The sequence below is a fragment of the Nicotiana attenuata genome, unplaced genomic scaffold (assembly GCF_001879085.1).
Source record: "Nicotiana attenuata strain UT unplaced genomic scaffold, NIATTr2, whole genome shotgun sequence".
Lineage (NCBI taxonomy): Eukaryota > Viridiplantae > Streptophyta > Magnoliopsida > Solanales > Solanaceae > Nicotiana > Nicotiana attenuata.
Genome location: NW_017670337.1, coordinates 130,489 through 147,280, shown reverse-complemented (window position 1 = coordinate 147,280; position 16,792 = coordinate 130,489). Strand labels below are relative to the sequence as shown.

The following is a 16,792-nucleotide window of genomic DNA, read 5'->3' as shown; positions in this document are numbered from 1 at the left end:
TTCTGCTAACGAGATCCTCTAAAGACTCTTCCGCTACCTCTTCCGACATTTTATCACTCTTTGTGTTTCGAAAACGCTCAGCAACCCATTTAACAATTGGAAAAGGACCAATAATGTTTGATTGATAATTGGGTATTTGTTTTATGGGTTAATGGGTTATTGGAGCAGGCTTAAGAGAGATCCGCTTATGTGGATGTCATGTCAGCTAATTAATGCCTTGGAGAAGGCTTATGTGGATTGCCGTTAAAATGAAGGCATTATTGGTCCAGTTTGCTAACGTGAGGGATGTTAATGGCCCAGTTTGCTAACGAAGGATAAAATTGAGCTATATCCAATAGTTTAAGGATATTATTGGACCTTTTCCGGATGTAAAACTATGGGCTATGTTTTGGCCGAGTGGCCACTTATGTCAGAAGCTCTAAATTTTAAGTAGCAGTACCTAATAGGAATAACACATATAATGAAAGTCGAGACTTCTTTCAAACCCTTTCATTACTGACAGGATATGATGGCAAATTACAAACATTTAAATAACTACACAAGTAGTCAAGTACTAAGAAAACAACACAACTAGTAAGTAATCTATTAACCCACCTGGATGAAATATAATCATCTCTAAGAAGGGCTTTTGCAAACTGTTTAGAGAATGTTCAAACAAAATCGTTTAGGACAGTTTTTCTCTGTCACACATGCTACTTCATTAAAAACAGAAGTTATAGCTTCAAATTGAAATATAGCATGTTTTTCATTAGTTTCCAATTCGCCTTCCTCTGTTGCTACCTGTCCAATCACCCCTTCTAGCAGCCTTTGCTCTCTTCCACCTCTGAATATTTCTCATTCTTGAGAATATTTTCCGAATCTGGTACAGCTTATGAGATTGTTGAGCAATCAAATTTGCAGTTGAAGGGTTTTGGCTTAAGACTATCTCATATCCATCACGAAACGAGTCCATTCCTTCACTTAAAAGTTGCCAGAAGAACCCCCCAGCTGCTGCTCCCCCACGCTTGGCTGATGAATATATCTTGTAATACACTGTGTTGTAAAGAAGGTCCCTCTTGTAGGAGCTGAAACCTGAATCTTTCCAAGATTTCCCGAATTCTGTGATCAGTAATGGCTTTCGGAGAATATATTGAGCATCTTGAATGTGGGAGTTTAGCCAATTGTTGAGAAACGATAGCTGGGCTTGATCATTTGAGTTTGTTATCCTGTCATAATATAACTTTACAATTATGGAACTCTTAAATTACGTAACAAACTTCATCTACAAGTATAGATGAGACATTTTGTAACACGTCTCTCATGTGCAGACCTGATTCTTTTTCCTTGGTCAAGCACGTGAAGTATTTTTGTTTTTAGGTGACGGTGAAACTTGAACTCAAGATTGCTGATTCGATATCATACTGAATTTGGTGTCACCTTTTTTAAAAGTTTAAACTTTTAGATGAGTCGATCACAGAAAACACTTCCATTTTTCAAGATAACTAAAAAAGGTGATGTAGTCTCTGTAAGGATATTATTCTAATGTGCAATGTGGTTCTGAAAAGTTTACCATTGATCGGGATAGGCATGAGCAGTAGCAAAATCAATGCCAGGTATACGGTTGTTGGCGATGAAGTCAGTTCCTATGTCAAAATTAGGATTCAGACTCCTCCTCTGAGGAGTTGATTGCCCATAGAATCCTTCTAAGCCAACTTCTAACAAATGGTTTCTGTCAATAGACTTAACATAAGAAGCCATCTCCGTTGCCCAGCCCTGCACACAAAGAAATTAAACTCAGCATAAATCCTTTTCATATTGTTTCCCTCTAGAAAACATTAATTCTTGCATTAGGATGTACTGACATCATAAGTAATAAATGAGGTGCACTTGAAAACGGCAGGGAAAGTAGATGACGTTAATTCCTAGTCAATTATGTGAACTAACCTAGGAGCTACCCTGCATGATAATTAATGGAGAACTTTCTCGGTACTCTAATAATTAACCATGCCACACCCTTATTAAATTCAAGGGGATGTATTTGCAGATGCTGAATCTAATGCTTTTGGGTTATTGAATCTATTGTTTTAGGCTTGAATTTAAAATATACACATATAATATAGTAACACTAACTATAAATAATGTATTTGAGAGCGGTTATACAGTGTCATTTTCCCTTATGTATTCGTATTAGGCATCATAACAATTTTCTTATTAAATACCCGGGCTTTTGGTGTTCATATAAGGGTCTGTGGTGTTTATGATATGCACCAACATCCGTACTATTCATTACTAAGAAGGCCCTCAAATGCCGAACACTTGAAGGATTGAAATTCAAAGTTAAAAATTGAAATTTATATCACATATCCCATATTTTAGTCGGACAAACCAAACACTAGATTATAGTTTATGTATTATATATAAAATCTCACTGTATAATTCATGATTTTTTAAAACTTATCCTATATCACAATTTATCACCATATTTCAAGGCTTAATTGTTTGCATTTGACTTGTGTAAAAACAACCAAAGCAGAAAAGGAATCCCGACCCCAATTTTATTTAAAATTCAGAAGAAAAAAAAAAAGAGGAACGAACAGATAGTAGAAAAGATTGCAAGGAAGTTGGAGAAAGTGAACATCACTCAGCTTATCTTCTTAAAAGTTGAGCCGTTGATTTAATCTCTTTGCTTTAAAAATTAGATAAATGCATAGATAATAGAGATGATGAAAACAAACTAAAGAGATCAAAGCACAAGAACCTGAATGGTTCTTCCCGAAGGATCTGATGTGCATCTAGGCTCATTCATAAGCTCCCACGCCATGATTGTAGGGTCATTCTTGTAAACAACTCCAGTGAAAGTGTTGTATCTGTTGAGAACAGTCTGCAATAGTTTTATTAAAAAAAAAAAAAACACACACACAAAAGTCATGCCTTTTTTCTAGACAAATTAAAATGACCAATTAGAAACAAGGAAAATGGTGAAATGTAATTTCTTTGGTTACCCTAATATGATTCTTGTAATAGCCCTTAACAACAGGGTTTCGAAAGAAATCATCATCCGAATTGAGATACTGCCCATGACTTGTAGCCCAGTTCACATATTGTTTCTTCCCCCCAAAGCTCTCATAATTATTTGCCAAGCTTAATACAACCTTAATTCCATACCTTCTTGCTTCAGATATCACAAAATCCAACCCCTTCAAATTACAATTAGTTACACAAAAGTTAAGACTTTGGAATTATACAAAAGAACAATAATTAGGCCATTATAATACTATAAGGATAAAACAAAATAAGTTGTACACCTTAAACATGTCTTCATTGTAAGAGCCAGGAGCATATTGTAGCGGCTTGTATCCACCATCACTAAAAGCCCAAGTTCTAGCCACACTAAGGCCATGGCTTGAAGCTTGTTTAAATGCAGCTGAAACTTTGGATCTTTGAGATGGGTCAGAAGCTACATACATTAACCAGTAGGCATTAAACCCATTGGCATAAAAAGGATCACCATTTAACATGAAATGAATCCCTCTAGTCCTGATAAAGCCATCCCCTGCTTCTACTTCAACAAAGAAGCAGATATTCTGCACCAAAAAAATTAGAAAAATTGCGGAAGCCAAATGCTTCTTCATCTCTTCTATGGGTTTGGAATGCCAATGAAGGCATGAAAAAGCATTTTATTAGCAGTGTGGGGTTCTGTAATAGTTGTGTCCCCACCACTATTATTAAGTATCAGAGGAAAGTAACAGTGACTGCCATTTAGGTTGTTTTGGGAGGTGGATAATAAGAAAACAAAAAAGGGAAGAATGGTTAGTATCTTTGGAGACAGGAACCATTCATTTTCAAACAAAAAGGTAAATTGTCTAGTATGCTCTACAAATCTATATTATATTAAAAGTGGGAAGCCCTTAACTCAAAAGTTAAATTATTTTTTTATCCTTTTAAAAATTTAATTATCCTACTTTAAAAAAAATATAATATTTAAATAAGAAGAAGGACAAATTATTCTGAAGGGTTGTGAATGTTAAACTTTCCATTAATAATGAAAAGTGTCGTTTAACCGTGCCCTTTCATGCACTCATTTACAGTGAACAAAACTGAAGCGCAACCCTCCTATGTATAAATATCCATCTAACATTTTCACTTCTCACAAGACTTGTATATAAACCCTTTTTGTTATTAAACTTCAATTTTTTCCGGTAAATGCTCGACACTAAGCTCCCGTTTGACCATAGATTTTGGCAGCTTTTTTTCAAATTTTTTTTGAAAACATTGTTTGTTCATAGATTAATGATCTATTTTTGAAAAATTTCTGAAATTATTTTTCAAGTTCCCAAAATCTAGTTTAGGGTAGTTTTTGGGTGAAACTTGTTTTCCCACTCACAAAACTTTAATTTTTTTTCAAATAAAATGCATGTCCAAACATAATTTCAACTTCCAAAAATTATTTTTCAAAACTACTTCAAAAATTATTTTTTCAAGTTTCAACTAAATCTATGTCTTGCTAGCTAAATTTCTACCACTTCTTTTTGTGATCTCACTAGGAGAGCTTCTGTTGACAACATTGACGCTAGGGAATTACCTGATGAATCTTGTTGCTGTTTGTGGCTGAAAATGATAGGGTATGAATTCTTTATTTTTTATATCCATAATTTTGTATTGTTTTGAATTATTGACTATTTGTCGTGTGTATTAAATCAAAGTAAATTACATTACTTGGTATTTTTTGAAGTACGACTTTGTATTTTTTTCTTCGCATATGCTTGTTTAATTTAGTATTCATAGATTACGACCATAATAAAATGTTTCTGGTTCAATTTCTTTCCTTTGTCGATTTTGGAGATTAAGAAAGAGAGATAAGTATGATCTCCTTATGTTTTTCCAATTATTTGTTCACGTGAAGGAAAAAAATATCACATTAAAAATGGAAACCCCACAATTTAAAAGTTAAATTATTAAAATCGTTGATATTCACATAAATATCTTACCTATAAAAAAACCCTTAAAAGTCCAAAATGATGAGTTGTACCGTTGGCATAATTTAGCACTAAATGGATGGTCATTGGCAAATATGTCACACGCGCGGTAACTTTGTCAAGGATGTCATGTTATTATAAAAGTCACACATGCCATTTCCTCAAAGGCGCCGAATTGGAAACGATTAGTTTTGGAAGAGGCATTTATGTTCCTATATTATTTTCTAGGCAAGGACAACTCTAATTTCATCCATGAAAAATACGAATTTTCAATTGCGCATAATTCTCCTTTAAACAACTGAAGTACAAATGTGAAGAGAAATACTATCTTTAGAATACTTAAAACTCCTCCAAGATTATACATAGGGACGTTGCGGTAATGTCTCTAACATGGTTTTCTTTTTCTTCTTTTCTTTCATTTTTCTTTTAATTTCTTCTCTTAGAACTATGGAAAGTAGAAAGCAAATCAAAGAAGGATGTGAAGTTCGGGTGGCTAAAGAGACATCATCAAAGTGTTGAATCAAAGAAAATGCACAACAGATAAGGCAACGAAGAAGTTTATTGTGTTAGAACGGAGGAACCATATAAAATAATGCAAGAAAATGCTTAAAACAATTCCTAATTGGCAATTGCCTTTATTAATTGCAAATAGTTTCATAGCTCTCTAACAAATTTGTCTTCATCTAATATTCGGAATCATAAGAAAGGAAATCTGTTATGCAAACTCTGTTAGCTTGAACTTCTTTATCTGTAGCTTTCTTCGATGTCCATAATTTCGTTCAATATGTGTGTCTAATATTTAACATGTATATACAGCCTTTAGAACTTTCCTCCACAATTTGCCAAGAACAAATGCACTGAAAATGTTAATCCTATTTTAGTGTTGCTGCAATTGTACTTTTAGTTTGTGCGCTAACTTCACTGCTCAGATCTCTAAGATTTTTTTTATACTTGCATTGCATATCAATATGACTAGCCCTCAATAAGAAATTTCTGACTGTGTTTTATTTGAAGAGAGTTACAATAGTGATCTCTTCATCTTTCATTATACTAGAAACTACTTCCCAATTTGAATGGGTAGTGTTTCTTCTCTTTTTTCGTTTTTTTATACGTAAATTTATTTTTTGATTTTCATTTTAAAATAATTTAAAAACTAAAACTTGAAACCCAATTTGAATGGGTAGTTATTTTTTATATATTTATTTTTTGTTGTTTTTTTATTATATTTAATTATAAGATATCTATATTTATTAAATCCAAATAAAGTAACCAATTAATATATATATATATGTTTGTTTTTTATTTTATTATTTTCGTTTTTTATATGTATTTTATATATAAATATATTTTTCATTTTTTTATTTTAAAATAATTTTAAAACTCCAATTGGAAACTACTCCCCAATTTGAATTGGTAATTCATTATTTTTTTTAATTTCATTTTTTATTTTAAAATAATTTAAAAACTCAAACTTGAAACTACTCCCACCCAATTTGGATGGGTAGTTATTTTTTATATATTTAATTTTCGTTTTTTATTATATTTAATTATAAGATATTTATTAATCAAAATAAAGTAACCAATTAATATATATGGTAGTTTTTTTATTGTATTTTATTATTTTCTTTTTTGATATATATTTAAATTCAAAAATAAGTAACCAATAACTAATTATAAACTAATAACTAATTAGTAACCAATTATGCCATGTGGCATTTTTTTACGCTGCCACTCGGCTTAAGGAGAGGGCTTTTTCCTCTCCTTTTAATAATATATAGATTCTTCATAAGTTTGGTAATATTTTTCGTTGCTAATTTATTTCTCCTAAAAATGGATTTACATAAATCAGTACTAATTAAATTAGTTTGGTGAAACATGATCTCTTAGTAAATTTGTCATCAAGTAGTTGCTGAAAATTTAAAACTAATAAAAATCTGCTATTGCAAAATCGAAACTTTTTTCATTCAATATGAATAATGAATTTAAAATGGTGGACTGAAGCTAATTAACGATTAACACGTCAAAGTATTAACAATTGATTAAACTTTAATTGTTTATCTCCGTAGATTCAAACGATATCCAATTACCCTCAACGAACAAGTCATCATACAACTCGCAAAAATTTATACTTTTTTCGTTCGTGTGTAATTATTTATTCAAAATTTCATTTTAATTATATTGATACTATTTTATGAAAATCATATACTAAATGACTCGATATACACGTGCAATGCACGTGCCGAGAAATATTATTTTATGTAATATATTTTGTAATAACGGATGCTTTGAGTTGGAAGTCCATGGGAAATATGGCTCTTCTTTCATTTGAGATATGTCCACTAGCCTTGGAGGTTCAGTCGTTGGCTAATCAGCATTTCATGTGGATGTTTCGGTATTGGATAGAGTGTTTGCTTGTGTTGGTTGCACAGTTGTTATTGCTTGAGCAGATCAACTCCTACCACCAATATGATAATCCACATTTACTTGCACTTATGGAGAAGGTTCAGAAGGAGAGGCTTCTACCATTGGTTATTGGTCAAGTAGATGCAGGTAGGGGTGTTCATGGTTCGGTTTGGATTGGTTTTCCCCTAAAAAGAAACCAAACCAAGTAAGTCGGTTTTTCAAATATTAGAACCAAACCAAACCAATTAAGTCAGTTTTTCTCGATTCGGTTTATGTCGGTTTTTCGGTTTTTTCGGTTATTTGTCGGTTTTTTTTTTAAATATAAGACATACACTACCAAAAACATATTCCGGTGGCCACATTTTCAATGTAACACTATCAAATCAATTGCCCTTTGAGAAATCTATTATTTACCAAGATATATTGATGATAATTGAATCAAATAGCGATGAATAATTTAAGGACTCAATTTAAAATATGTTATTTCTAACACGAAATGGATTCTTACACTAAACAAAAGAAAACCACCAATCAAACTAGAATGTAAAGGTAAAGAACCATATTAAAAGTTCAAACTATTAACATTTACCATAAATTTTTTGAAACTTTGTATAACAATATACATATATATAGTGTAATAATAAATTTGAAATAGCTACTCCTATAGTCGGTTTGGTTCGATTTTTTTCTGATTAAAACCAAAACCAAACTAAATTTGATCGGTTTTTAAAATTCAAAACCAAAACCAAACCAAACCAAAAAGTATCGATTTTTTTGGTCGGTTTGGTTCGGTCTTTCGGATTTTTATGAACACCCCTAGATGCAGGTTATATGTTCATTACAGAAGTCGTGGTCATGACTGAGCTAGCGAAATGGATGAAAGGGATATACACTATAATCATCGTCTATAAGGGAATAGTAGGTGAGATACGCTTCATTACGTTTATGTATCTCATACAAGCAAAATAAGTAAAAAAAATCACATGCATATATCTAATTAAACTTTGATTGTTCATCTTTATAGGTTCGAACAATATATTCAATCATCTTGACCTCGACAAACAAGCCACCAATACTCTCATCCATATTGATCATTTAGAGAAGCTTACATCTTATTCTTTTATGTATAATTATTTACTCAAAGTTTTATTTAAGAATATTAATATTATTTTATAAATGTACTACATGATTCAGCTTTCACGTGCAACGCACGTGCAGAAAAACTAGTATAAAAAAAGAGCGAATCTAACTTCAATTTTTTCCACAAATTTGGATAAAGCTTAATTGGACGTAACAAAGACTTCCCTGTCCATATCATTGGTTTTTAAGGCATATAACCCCGCCATGTGGCTTGCTACTAATTAAAGAACATCAAGGTAGGGAGGGATTCAAGTTCAACAACCCATGTGAGAGGACAGTAGCTCGTCCTTTCTTTGATTTTCTGTACCCGCTCTCTTTCGCTAATAATTAATGTCACCATTGTAAATAATGAAAGATGATCTTAATAACACCACTTTGTACATATATAATACTAATAATTTTAATTATTCAAAAATAAGACATTGACATTCAAAATTCACATAGAAATTGGATAGATTGACTCTCGCAATCCAGACTCTACCGTGTATGCAAGTATTGTACGAATGAATGAGTATAAATTCTTCCATTGGGTGTAGTTCCTTTATAATTTCCTTTTTAATGTGCCTTACACAACTTCAATACTACTAATTAATCTGGGTCCAATGCAAGTATCAAATATTTAGAGGACATCACCGAGGTGGTCAAGAAGTTTTATTGTGTGTCTCACACAACTTATATTAGTTGTGTGAGGTTCCTTTTTGTCTCACAAATTTTTTGGACCCCAATCTTACACTCCTGGGTCCACAAAAATCTGGGTCCACAAAACTGTGAGACAAAAAAGATAGCCTCATACAACTAACATCAGTTATATGAGACACAAAATAAAATTTTCCGAGGTGGTCAGAGGTCTGTGGCAGTGAATGCAAATGAGTCTAGTATGTCCTACTACTTGATATGTTTAAAGACATTTGGCGGTGAATGAGTGAACGCATTTAGAGGCGACATCTGCGGCGAGATTTACCTGCCTTTGGTAAAAGACGTGGTGGAGTGGTGTGTATCACAAATTCACAAAGGTATCGAGCCATCCAACTTTTGAATGGCCCCTCAATTGGCCCTACACTCACCACTAGGTGATCAGCTGTTGAAAAGTTACTGTAAATGATAAAGTGATACCAAACTTGTATCACACTCGTCAATGAAACCGCAGACAGAATCTGGTACCTTCTTAACCCTCTTGGATTCAGTTGGTCATTGTGTACCTCCTAGGCCTACAGTATGAGGCTCAAATCTTCTTGCTTCGTTTCAGGTGGTCTCCTAAAGGACATACAGTAATCAAATTCATATCCCAAAGACTTGGATCAAGGTCAAACAATATCGCATATCATCTTGAAAATTTTATTATTAGAATGATAATTAGATTAAAAAGTATTGATTTGAGTTTTTAACCAATATATCCATCGTGATCATACTTGGGACCAATATGGTCCTTTAAGCAAATAGGTTTTAGCCATCTTGGTCCAACCATTAACAGACATTAGAAACTAAGCGTTGGAAACTAAATGTCTATTATCTAATTGTTGGAGGTGATGAGTTGAGGAGGAGGATGAAGCAAGTATAATCCAATAAAAAATTTGGGGAAAAGATGAGCATCGCTCACTCTCGCTTCTGTCACTCTAAAGAAGCCAACTTCAAAGTAAATAATAAATTCCCCATCTGATCCGCATGTCTCCAACAGTTCGTTTACGGTTTTCAAGCTTAATATATTACGTTTAATCCAGTGTACACTATCAAGCTATAATTGTAGTCATTTTCTAATTCTTCAGCTTTCTAGCAACATCATGTTGCAAGACATGATAGTGTTTAGTTATTGGGGCCTCCATTTTAGGCAATTGGAAAGTTACGTGGTCACTTGATGATGATAACATGATTACCTTTTCGCTATAGATAAACTTCTGTTAGTTGAGGACCAAAACAGCCACCGACTCAAATACGAGAGGGATAATTTAGATTACAATCATAGAAGGACAACGGATAGTTCAGTAACTGTTTTGATTAAAAACTCTTGTTAGTTCTGCGAAAACCCATTAGTTTCTGACAAAAATTCAACCAAAACATTGCACATATCTTTCGCCCACTCATCAAACACCAGAAAAGTTGAGCCGTACCAAACGGAGCTCTAAGGATATTTTCTCCGTTATTTCTTGTTTTCTACTTCCACTCAATCCAACGTGCAGATCAGGTTCTTTTGGTAATTACTTCTTAACACGAAAGTATCTTCTATGGGACCTTTATTAGTTTTTCTCAAAGGGTTATTTTTTAGGATCACCATACAACATATGATCTCGAACTCCAAGGAAGTGTTCATTGTGGTCGACATACCTTCGCCTTTCCTTTAGCTGGTATCACCGCAGCAAGTCCAACTCTTAGCAAAACAAGAAAAGTGTACTCAATTGATTTATAATGAATGCAAACTGAAAAGCACTACTACTGTGCAGTTTTAGTGGACGAGATAAACTTTTCCGTCAGCTGAAGAAATCTAATCAATAGTCTGTAGGCAAGCCGCCTCTAAGGAGAAATTGCTCCTCCAAGCCTGCAAAATTCACAAAGAAAATGTTCCCTCCAACACCATGAACTGAAAGTTATATGAACCATTTCATAGGCCGTGCGAACAACCCCAGAGCAAATGCTTTATTTATTTTCAAGGAACTGTACATGTGCAATAGCAGAAATATGCTTTATGTATCAAAAAGGGAAAGAATATATGAGATATTCACAAGACAGTATGATTGATCTCCTGCTTCCTTATTTCCCTGTATAATAAGCACACCTTAACCTATACGTTGAGAACTCATAGTTCTGATGTGGAGTCACCCTCAAGACTATGAGACTGATTTGAAGAAGATGATGCTCTTTCAGCAGAAAAGTAAGACCAGGCTAAGACAGCAGAGCCTAGTGTAATTGTAGCAGCAATCGACCCCCATATCCATTTCTTCTGCCTTCTCTTCCTTATTTGCCTAAGACGCCGCGCTGTCTCTACACGGTCCAACAGAAACAGAGAAACTGTCATTCTCCCAAATCAAACAGAATCTGCTAGTTGATATCTTTCCAAGCAATTAAAAAGCACAAAAAAATAAAAAGGTCACTTGTACACAAAATTTACCCTGATGGAGCAGGTACCAAGACTACATAATCAGAGCAGCAGCCTGAGCAGTTGTCACTCGGGAAACATAACTAAATCTGTAAGGCATTGGATGGACGCACTCAGGACAGAGCTACAGTATTACCTACGGGTTCGGATAAACCCAGTAGCTTTTTCTTAGATCATGTATTTGTATTAGGAAATTTATTAAATATGTAAAACTATTTAATTGCGAACCCACTAAGTGTAACTAAAACGAGCTCTGGGTTCGGTAGCAAGTTCAGAACTTCAAATCCTGGCTCCGCCTCTAGACACATTACCTACAAAATTCCCTATGAACTAATCTACTCCTGATGTAAGACGAATGCTAGCAAGGAAGTCACTAACCTCAATATTGGTCTTTCATAAACTTCTGCAAATCGGATTACATACGTGCATACAATCTAATTTGACAGATAATAAGCAGTCAATAGGTCTTGCATCTTAGTATTTTTCTCTCTTGGTTCAGAAATAATTATCCTACTTTGACTATCACGATTATAGATATGAGAACTAAAATCAAGTCTATGTTTAATGTTTGCTGGAGGAATGTGTATCGGCCATATGCCATGTTATTCTTTTAAGAAAAGAACACAGAAAAAAAAAATGCATTTATTTGTGTAAAAGTGCACAATGAAGATTGGGTGTAAAATAACCGACAGCCCAAGACATTATTCTGGACGCACTAAAGACAAAACATAAACTTTTGGCATGGAACAGTGGGGAAGACATTTGCAATTCAGAGATAACCACTAAATGATGAATTTATGCGTCAGATCAGTTGGAGAGAAAAACACCATATCTGCATTATGCTTAACTTACATTTGTTGTAATGGAAACGAATTATTAGATTACTATGTTTATTTTGGGCCCTGTCTTGTTTCTCGGTTTCAATACTGACAGGAGAATTTGCAAATTGAACAGAGTATTTTATTCTATATAATAGCAGATGCCAACATAACTTCTAATTCTTTCACAAATCTCAAATAAGAGGAAATTGCCATTGGCTATGACAGTGACTAAGTAAGAAAGGTTAAGGACCTAGTTGTTACCGATCAGCATACCTATCTAGTGGAAGCAACAAGTCAAAGATGGATAGAAACAGAAGTATAAACAATAATGAAAGTTCTCATTAAGCATTTGTCAAAACAATGCCGAAAGAACATGCATACACCTATTTTGAATGTGCAACATAACATGGCCTCAAATTATAAGTAGTAACATGGAACATAAACTCACCTATAGCTTCCTGATTCCTCTGTGACATCTCTCGATTTACAGCTTCGTAATAATTCAACTTGTCCCATAGTCGAGCCATCTCAATGTTCTTCGACTCAATTTGGGCCTCCATTTCTGTCTCCACCTCAGCCTTTGCTATTCCCCTTCCAATGGAATCTGATACAAACCGAACGATGTGGACTTGTTGAAACAAATCTTCCACCTGATCATCTAGCTGTTCATTGTCCAATCCATCTCCAGCAACAAGACATGGAGGGAAGTTCAACCCCACAAGGGATAACCGTTCACGAATCCTTTGCCACTGGGTTTGCATATTGCTTAGAGCTTCTTCTACATGTTTTCGCTTTTCAATTTCCATTAATAAGCTCAATCTTATTTCTCGCAGCTCATTTTCAAAATCATGTGTAGGTATCTGTGGGCCATTCTCTGAAGATAGTTCTGAGGATGCGAATAAGGAAACCAAAAATTGTGTCATAATAGAATTACATTAAGTCGTGGTGATAACATATAATAGTCAATTACTTATTAAAAAGACTAGAAAAAGGCACTCAACCGTCAAGGTATTTACATAGAATACAAAAACTTGCATAGTTGACTGAAAAATGTAAATCCTACATCTATACATCAGGAAAAAGACATGAAAACCAAGTTGACAGCTAGGAAAAAGAAAAGGAAGAAAAAGCAGGTAGCATAGAAAACAGTCAAACCATTAGTGGAATAGGAACAAATAAACACATCAGTTCAATAGAAATATAAGTATAGAAAGACATAACCATGAAAATTATCAGAATATGAAAAGGTGACTACCTTCCCACGCATCATAAAATTCTCCCAACGGAGTCATGGCACTTACAGAGCGCTGCAATCCACCATTATTCTCACTCTCACCATTACTCTTGACACTCAGAGATTCCTGGGGGTCAAAGAAATCATCAGCTTCACCACCTCTCTGCAAATTGAATGCAACAAACTTCAACGTACCATTCTGCCCAGCTGAACCATTAGGCAAATCTTGGTGAAGAAGATCCCCATTAGAGAGGTCACTCACTTCACCACCATTAACCAGGTTATCATTAGTGATCAGTAAATTATCCTCTTTCGCACAATTAACTGTATCCCTAGAAATGGAAGAATCATCAATAGATGTACCGGGGAGCTCCTTCTCCGTGTACGTTACATTCTCATCTATCTTCTCTCCATCTAGAGCTTGTTGTTGAGTGCCGAAATCATCTTCGGCGAAACTCTTTGAAAGTCGTGGACCTCGACGCTTGTGATTGATTATGTAGGGCGATGGAGGAAATGACGAAGGAGAATCTGGAAGCGGCGTTGGCTTGGGAGTTGTGTATAGTGCAGGAGATATTTGAGTCCAATGGTCTTTCCTATCTACTATGACGGAGGACTTACAATTTGTACCATCCAACTTTACATTAGACTCAACAGTTTTTCTTTCTAGTTTTGAAGTAGAACCGTTCTTGCTCTTATCAATACTTGAATTAGGAGTGTTGTTCCTCCTCGCAAACTTCGAATCAGGAATGCTCTTGGAAGTTGCCATGGATTTTGAGCCCCCGGATTCTATCAATCTATCCATAGCTATTGCTGTATATGTCGGCATGGCTTACAATACCAGCAACACCTATACAAAATAAAAGAAAAAACATAACACAACAAGCAATTAAGAGTGTATAAAAGCATGTATTAGCAGATAATCAGAAGACGAAAGATAAGCAGCATAAAAGAAAGGAAATTGAATTTGTTCCAAACTCTGATATTCAAGGACTAGGCAGAAGAAACTTAAAAGGCAAGTCGACAAAATATAGAAATGCTGAATTTGTTAATTCAATCTTCGAATTCTTATGCCACAAATCACGACGACATCTCAATTCACCTCAATTTTACTTATCTGAATAAAATCAATATGGGTAGCTAAACTTTTAAATCTATTCATCCACACCTAGAAGAAAATCTATATAAAAAAAAAAAAAGTTGAGGTGGTAATTATAGGCCCAAATGATCAAATTAAACGTGTCAAAGCTTCAACAAAAACACATCAACATAAAATATGCACACAAAAAATGATCATTTCATACACCAATATATATATGTAGAGAGATGAGAAAGTAACCTGAAGATGGGAAAGAAGCAGAAGAAATGAAGAAACCCTAAGGGGAAGGAAGGGGACTCAGAAGACCATTAAGGTAAGGGGAGAGAACAGAGGCGAATTCAGATTTTGAGAATCGCGAATTCGGGAATGTGAAAGGTCATGAAAATGGTGATATTTTGATAGAAAGTGGAAGGTTCAGTGTGGAACACGTTTCCATAGATGCACGCGAATTCGTCTCCTCTGGCCTTGACCCTGACCTTTCGGACAAGGCAAAGATGCCTCCCCAACCTAGAGCCAAACTACACGGAATGCTTCTTTCCTCCTCCTTTCTCTGTGTGTTTGTTATACGGAGTAGTTTGTATATTTTGGTTTGTATGTTTATGTTCCTAATTTCTCTAACTTTCTGGTGCTTCTCCTTTCACCACCTCGCCCCGCATAATCAAAGGCCTAAATGCAAAGAGAACCTCCCCCACTTTATTCTAAACTAAGATTCTTTTATTTTGTCGTCGTACTCGTACCATCCAGACGCCCCACCTTTTTTTAATAACACGTGTATATACGAGAATTTGTATTGGTGATGCTACAATTAGATTTATGATCTCCCCTGCGAACACTTAGGCCTCATTTGTTTACACTTAATGGAAGTCCAAATTTTAATTATTCAGATCTCAGATATTAAGTGCGTTTATTTTTAAAGTCTGAATCTTAATTATTCAGATTTTAATCATTAAGTGCGTTTGTTTTTTTTACTTCACAACCACTTAATGGGTCTGAATAGGTCTGTATAATTAAGATCCATAACAGAGACTTAATTTCATTAAGATGCTATCACATATTCATTATTAACTGCCGCCACCGCCTACCATTATCAACTACCATCATGCCACCACCACCACCATACTCAACCACCACCATCACCACCACCACCCACGCCACCATCACCCTCAATCATAGCCGCCACCATTATCAACCATTACCACCCACTATGTCACGACTCCAACCCCGGTCGTAATGGCGCCCAACACATTGCTAGGCAAGCCCGACCAATTATCAATCACAACCCCTCTGCTGAAGAGTTCATTACTTATTTAACAGAATGTAAATACCAAATTAACATAATAGGAGTCTGAAACAGTAGATAAGATGTGCGGAAGTCATAATAACATCACTACATAGCCCACCGATCCGGTGTCACAAGTCAAGAGCCTCTATTACAAGTTTTTAAACAGCCTAACACAAAGATAGTCTAGAGTATGCTGAAAGATAAAAGATAGAAGGAGAAATCGGGTCTGCGAACGCCATGCAGCTACCTCGATAACTCCGGTGGATGATGATCAGCAAGAAGCTCTCGCTATGCCTCGGGAACACCTGGATCTGCACGCAAGGTGCAGGGAGTAATCTGAGTACTCCGACTCAGTGAGTTATAATCATAAATAATGGCTGACAGTAAGAAATCACGTAAAGGCACTAAGCAGTTCTATATCAAGGCAGTAAATCAACTTTAAGCAGCAAAATAGTGAAGAAGTCAAGTGAAATCTCTTTAGATCAGGTAAAACAGGTAGCTTATCAGGTATTTAACAAGTATAAATCCGTTCCTCGAACACCGTAACCATATATCTCTTACCATAACCGAAATCAAAATAACCGCTACGGCGTGCAGCTCGATCCGTACATCGCTGTGGCGCACAGCCCGATCCATATAAATAGTCGACTGCGCTCACTGGGGGTGTGCAGACTCCGGGAGGGGCTCCTACAGCCCAAGCGCTATATTGCTGCGGCGCGCAGCCCGATCCACATATATATCTACTGCGGCGTGCAGCCCGATCCATATAAGTA

At 35.1% G+C, this 16,792-nt stretch overlaps 2 protein-coding genes across 2 annotated transcripts; both read right to left on the bottom strand.

Annotated features, from left to right (window-relative positions):
• Positions 1-458: 458 nt before the first annotated feature.
• On the bottom strand, positions 459-3,763 carry LOC109238054 (mannan endo-1,4-beta-mannosidase 7). The gene is made up of 5 exons (XM_019404479.1): positions 3,285-3,763; positions 2,982-3,176; positions 2,738-2,860; positions 1,550-1,752; positions 459-1,205 (listed from the first exon to the last, which is right to left on the bottom strand). Exons 1-5 carry the CDS (start codon positions 3,609-3,611, stop codon positions 749-751), a joined length of 1,305 nt encoding a protein of 434 aa, XP_019260024.1. The 5' UTR covers positions 3,612-3,763; the 3' UTR covers positions 459-748.
• Positions 3,764-10,539: 6,776 nt separating this feature from the next.
• Positions 10,540-15,404, bottom strand: LOC109238053. The gene is made up of 4 exons (XM_019404478.1): positions 14,978-15,404; positions 13,663-14,488; positions 12,856-13,293; positions 10,540-11,471 (listed from the first exon to the last, which is right to left on the bottom strand). Exons 2-4 carry the CDS (start codon positions 14,465-14,467, stop codon positions 11,287-11,289), a joined length of 1,428 nt encoding a protein of 475 aa, XP_019260023.1. The 5' UTR covers positions 14,468-14,488; positions 14,978-15,404; the 3' UTR covers positions 10,540-11,286.
• Positions 15,405-16,792: the final 1,388 nt, after the last annotated feature.

Coding starts and splice junctions, on each gene's coding strand:
- LOC109238053 (XM_019404478.1), bottom strand. CDS start 14,467: ATGCCGACATATACAGCAATAGCTATGGATAGATTGATAGAATCCGGG. Junction 13,294..13,662: donor ATTTTATGATGCGTGGGAAG/GTAGTCACCTTT, acceptor TCGCATCCTCAG/AACTATCTTCAGAGAATGGC. Junction 11,472..12,855: donor GAGGAATCAGGAAGCTATAG/GTGAGTTTATGT, acceptor TGGACCGTGTAG/AGACAGCGCGGCGTCTTAGG.
- LOC109238054 (XM_019404479.1), bottom strand. CDS start 3,611: ATGAAGAAGCATTTGGCTTCCGCAATTTTTCTAATTTTTTTGGTGCAG. Junction 2,861..2,981: donor ATTACAAGAATCATATTAGG/GTAACCAAAGAA, acceptor AAACTATTGCAG/ACTGTTCTCAACAGATACAA. Junction 1,206..1,549: donor CATGCCTATCCCGATCAATG/GTAAACTTTTCA, acceptor ATATTATGACAG/GATAACAAACTCAAATGATC.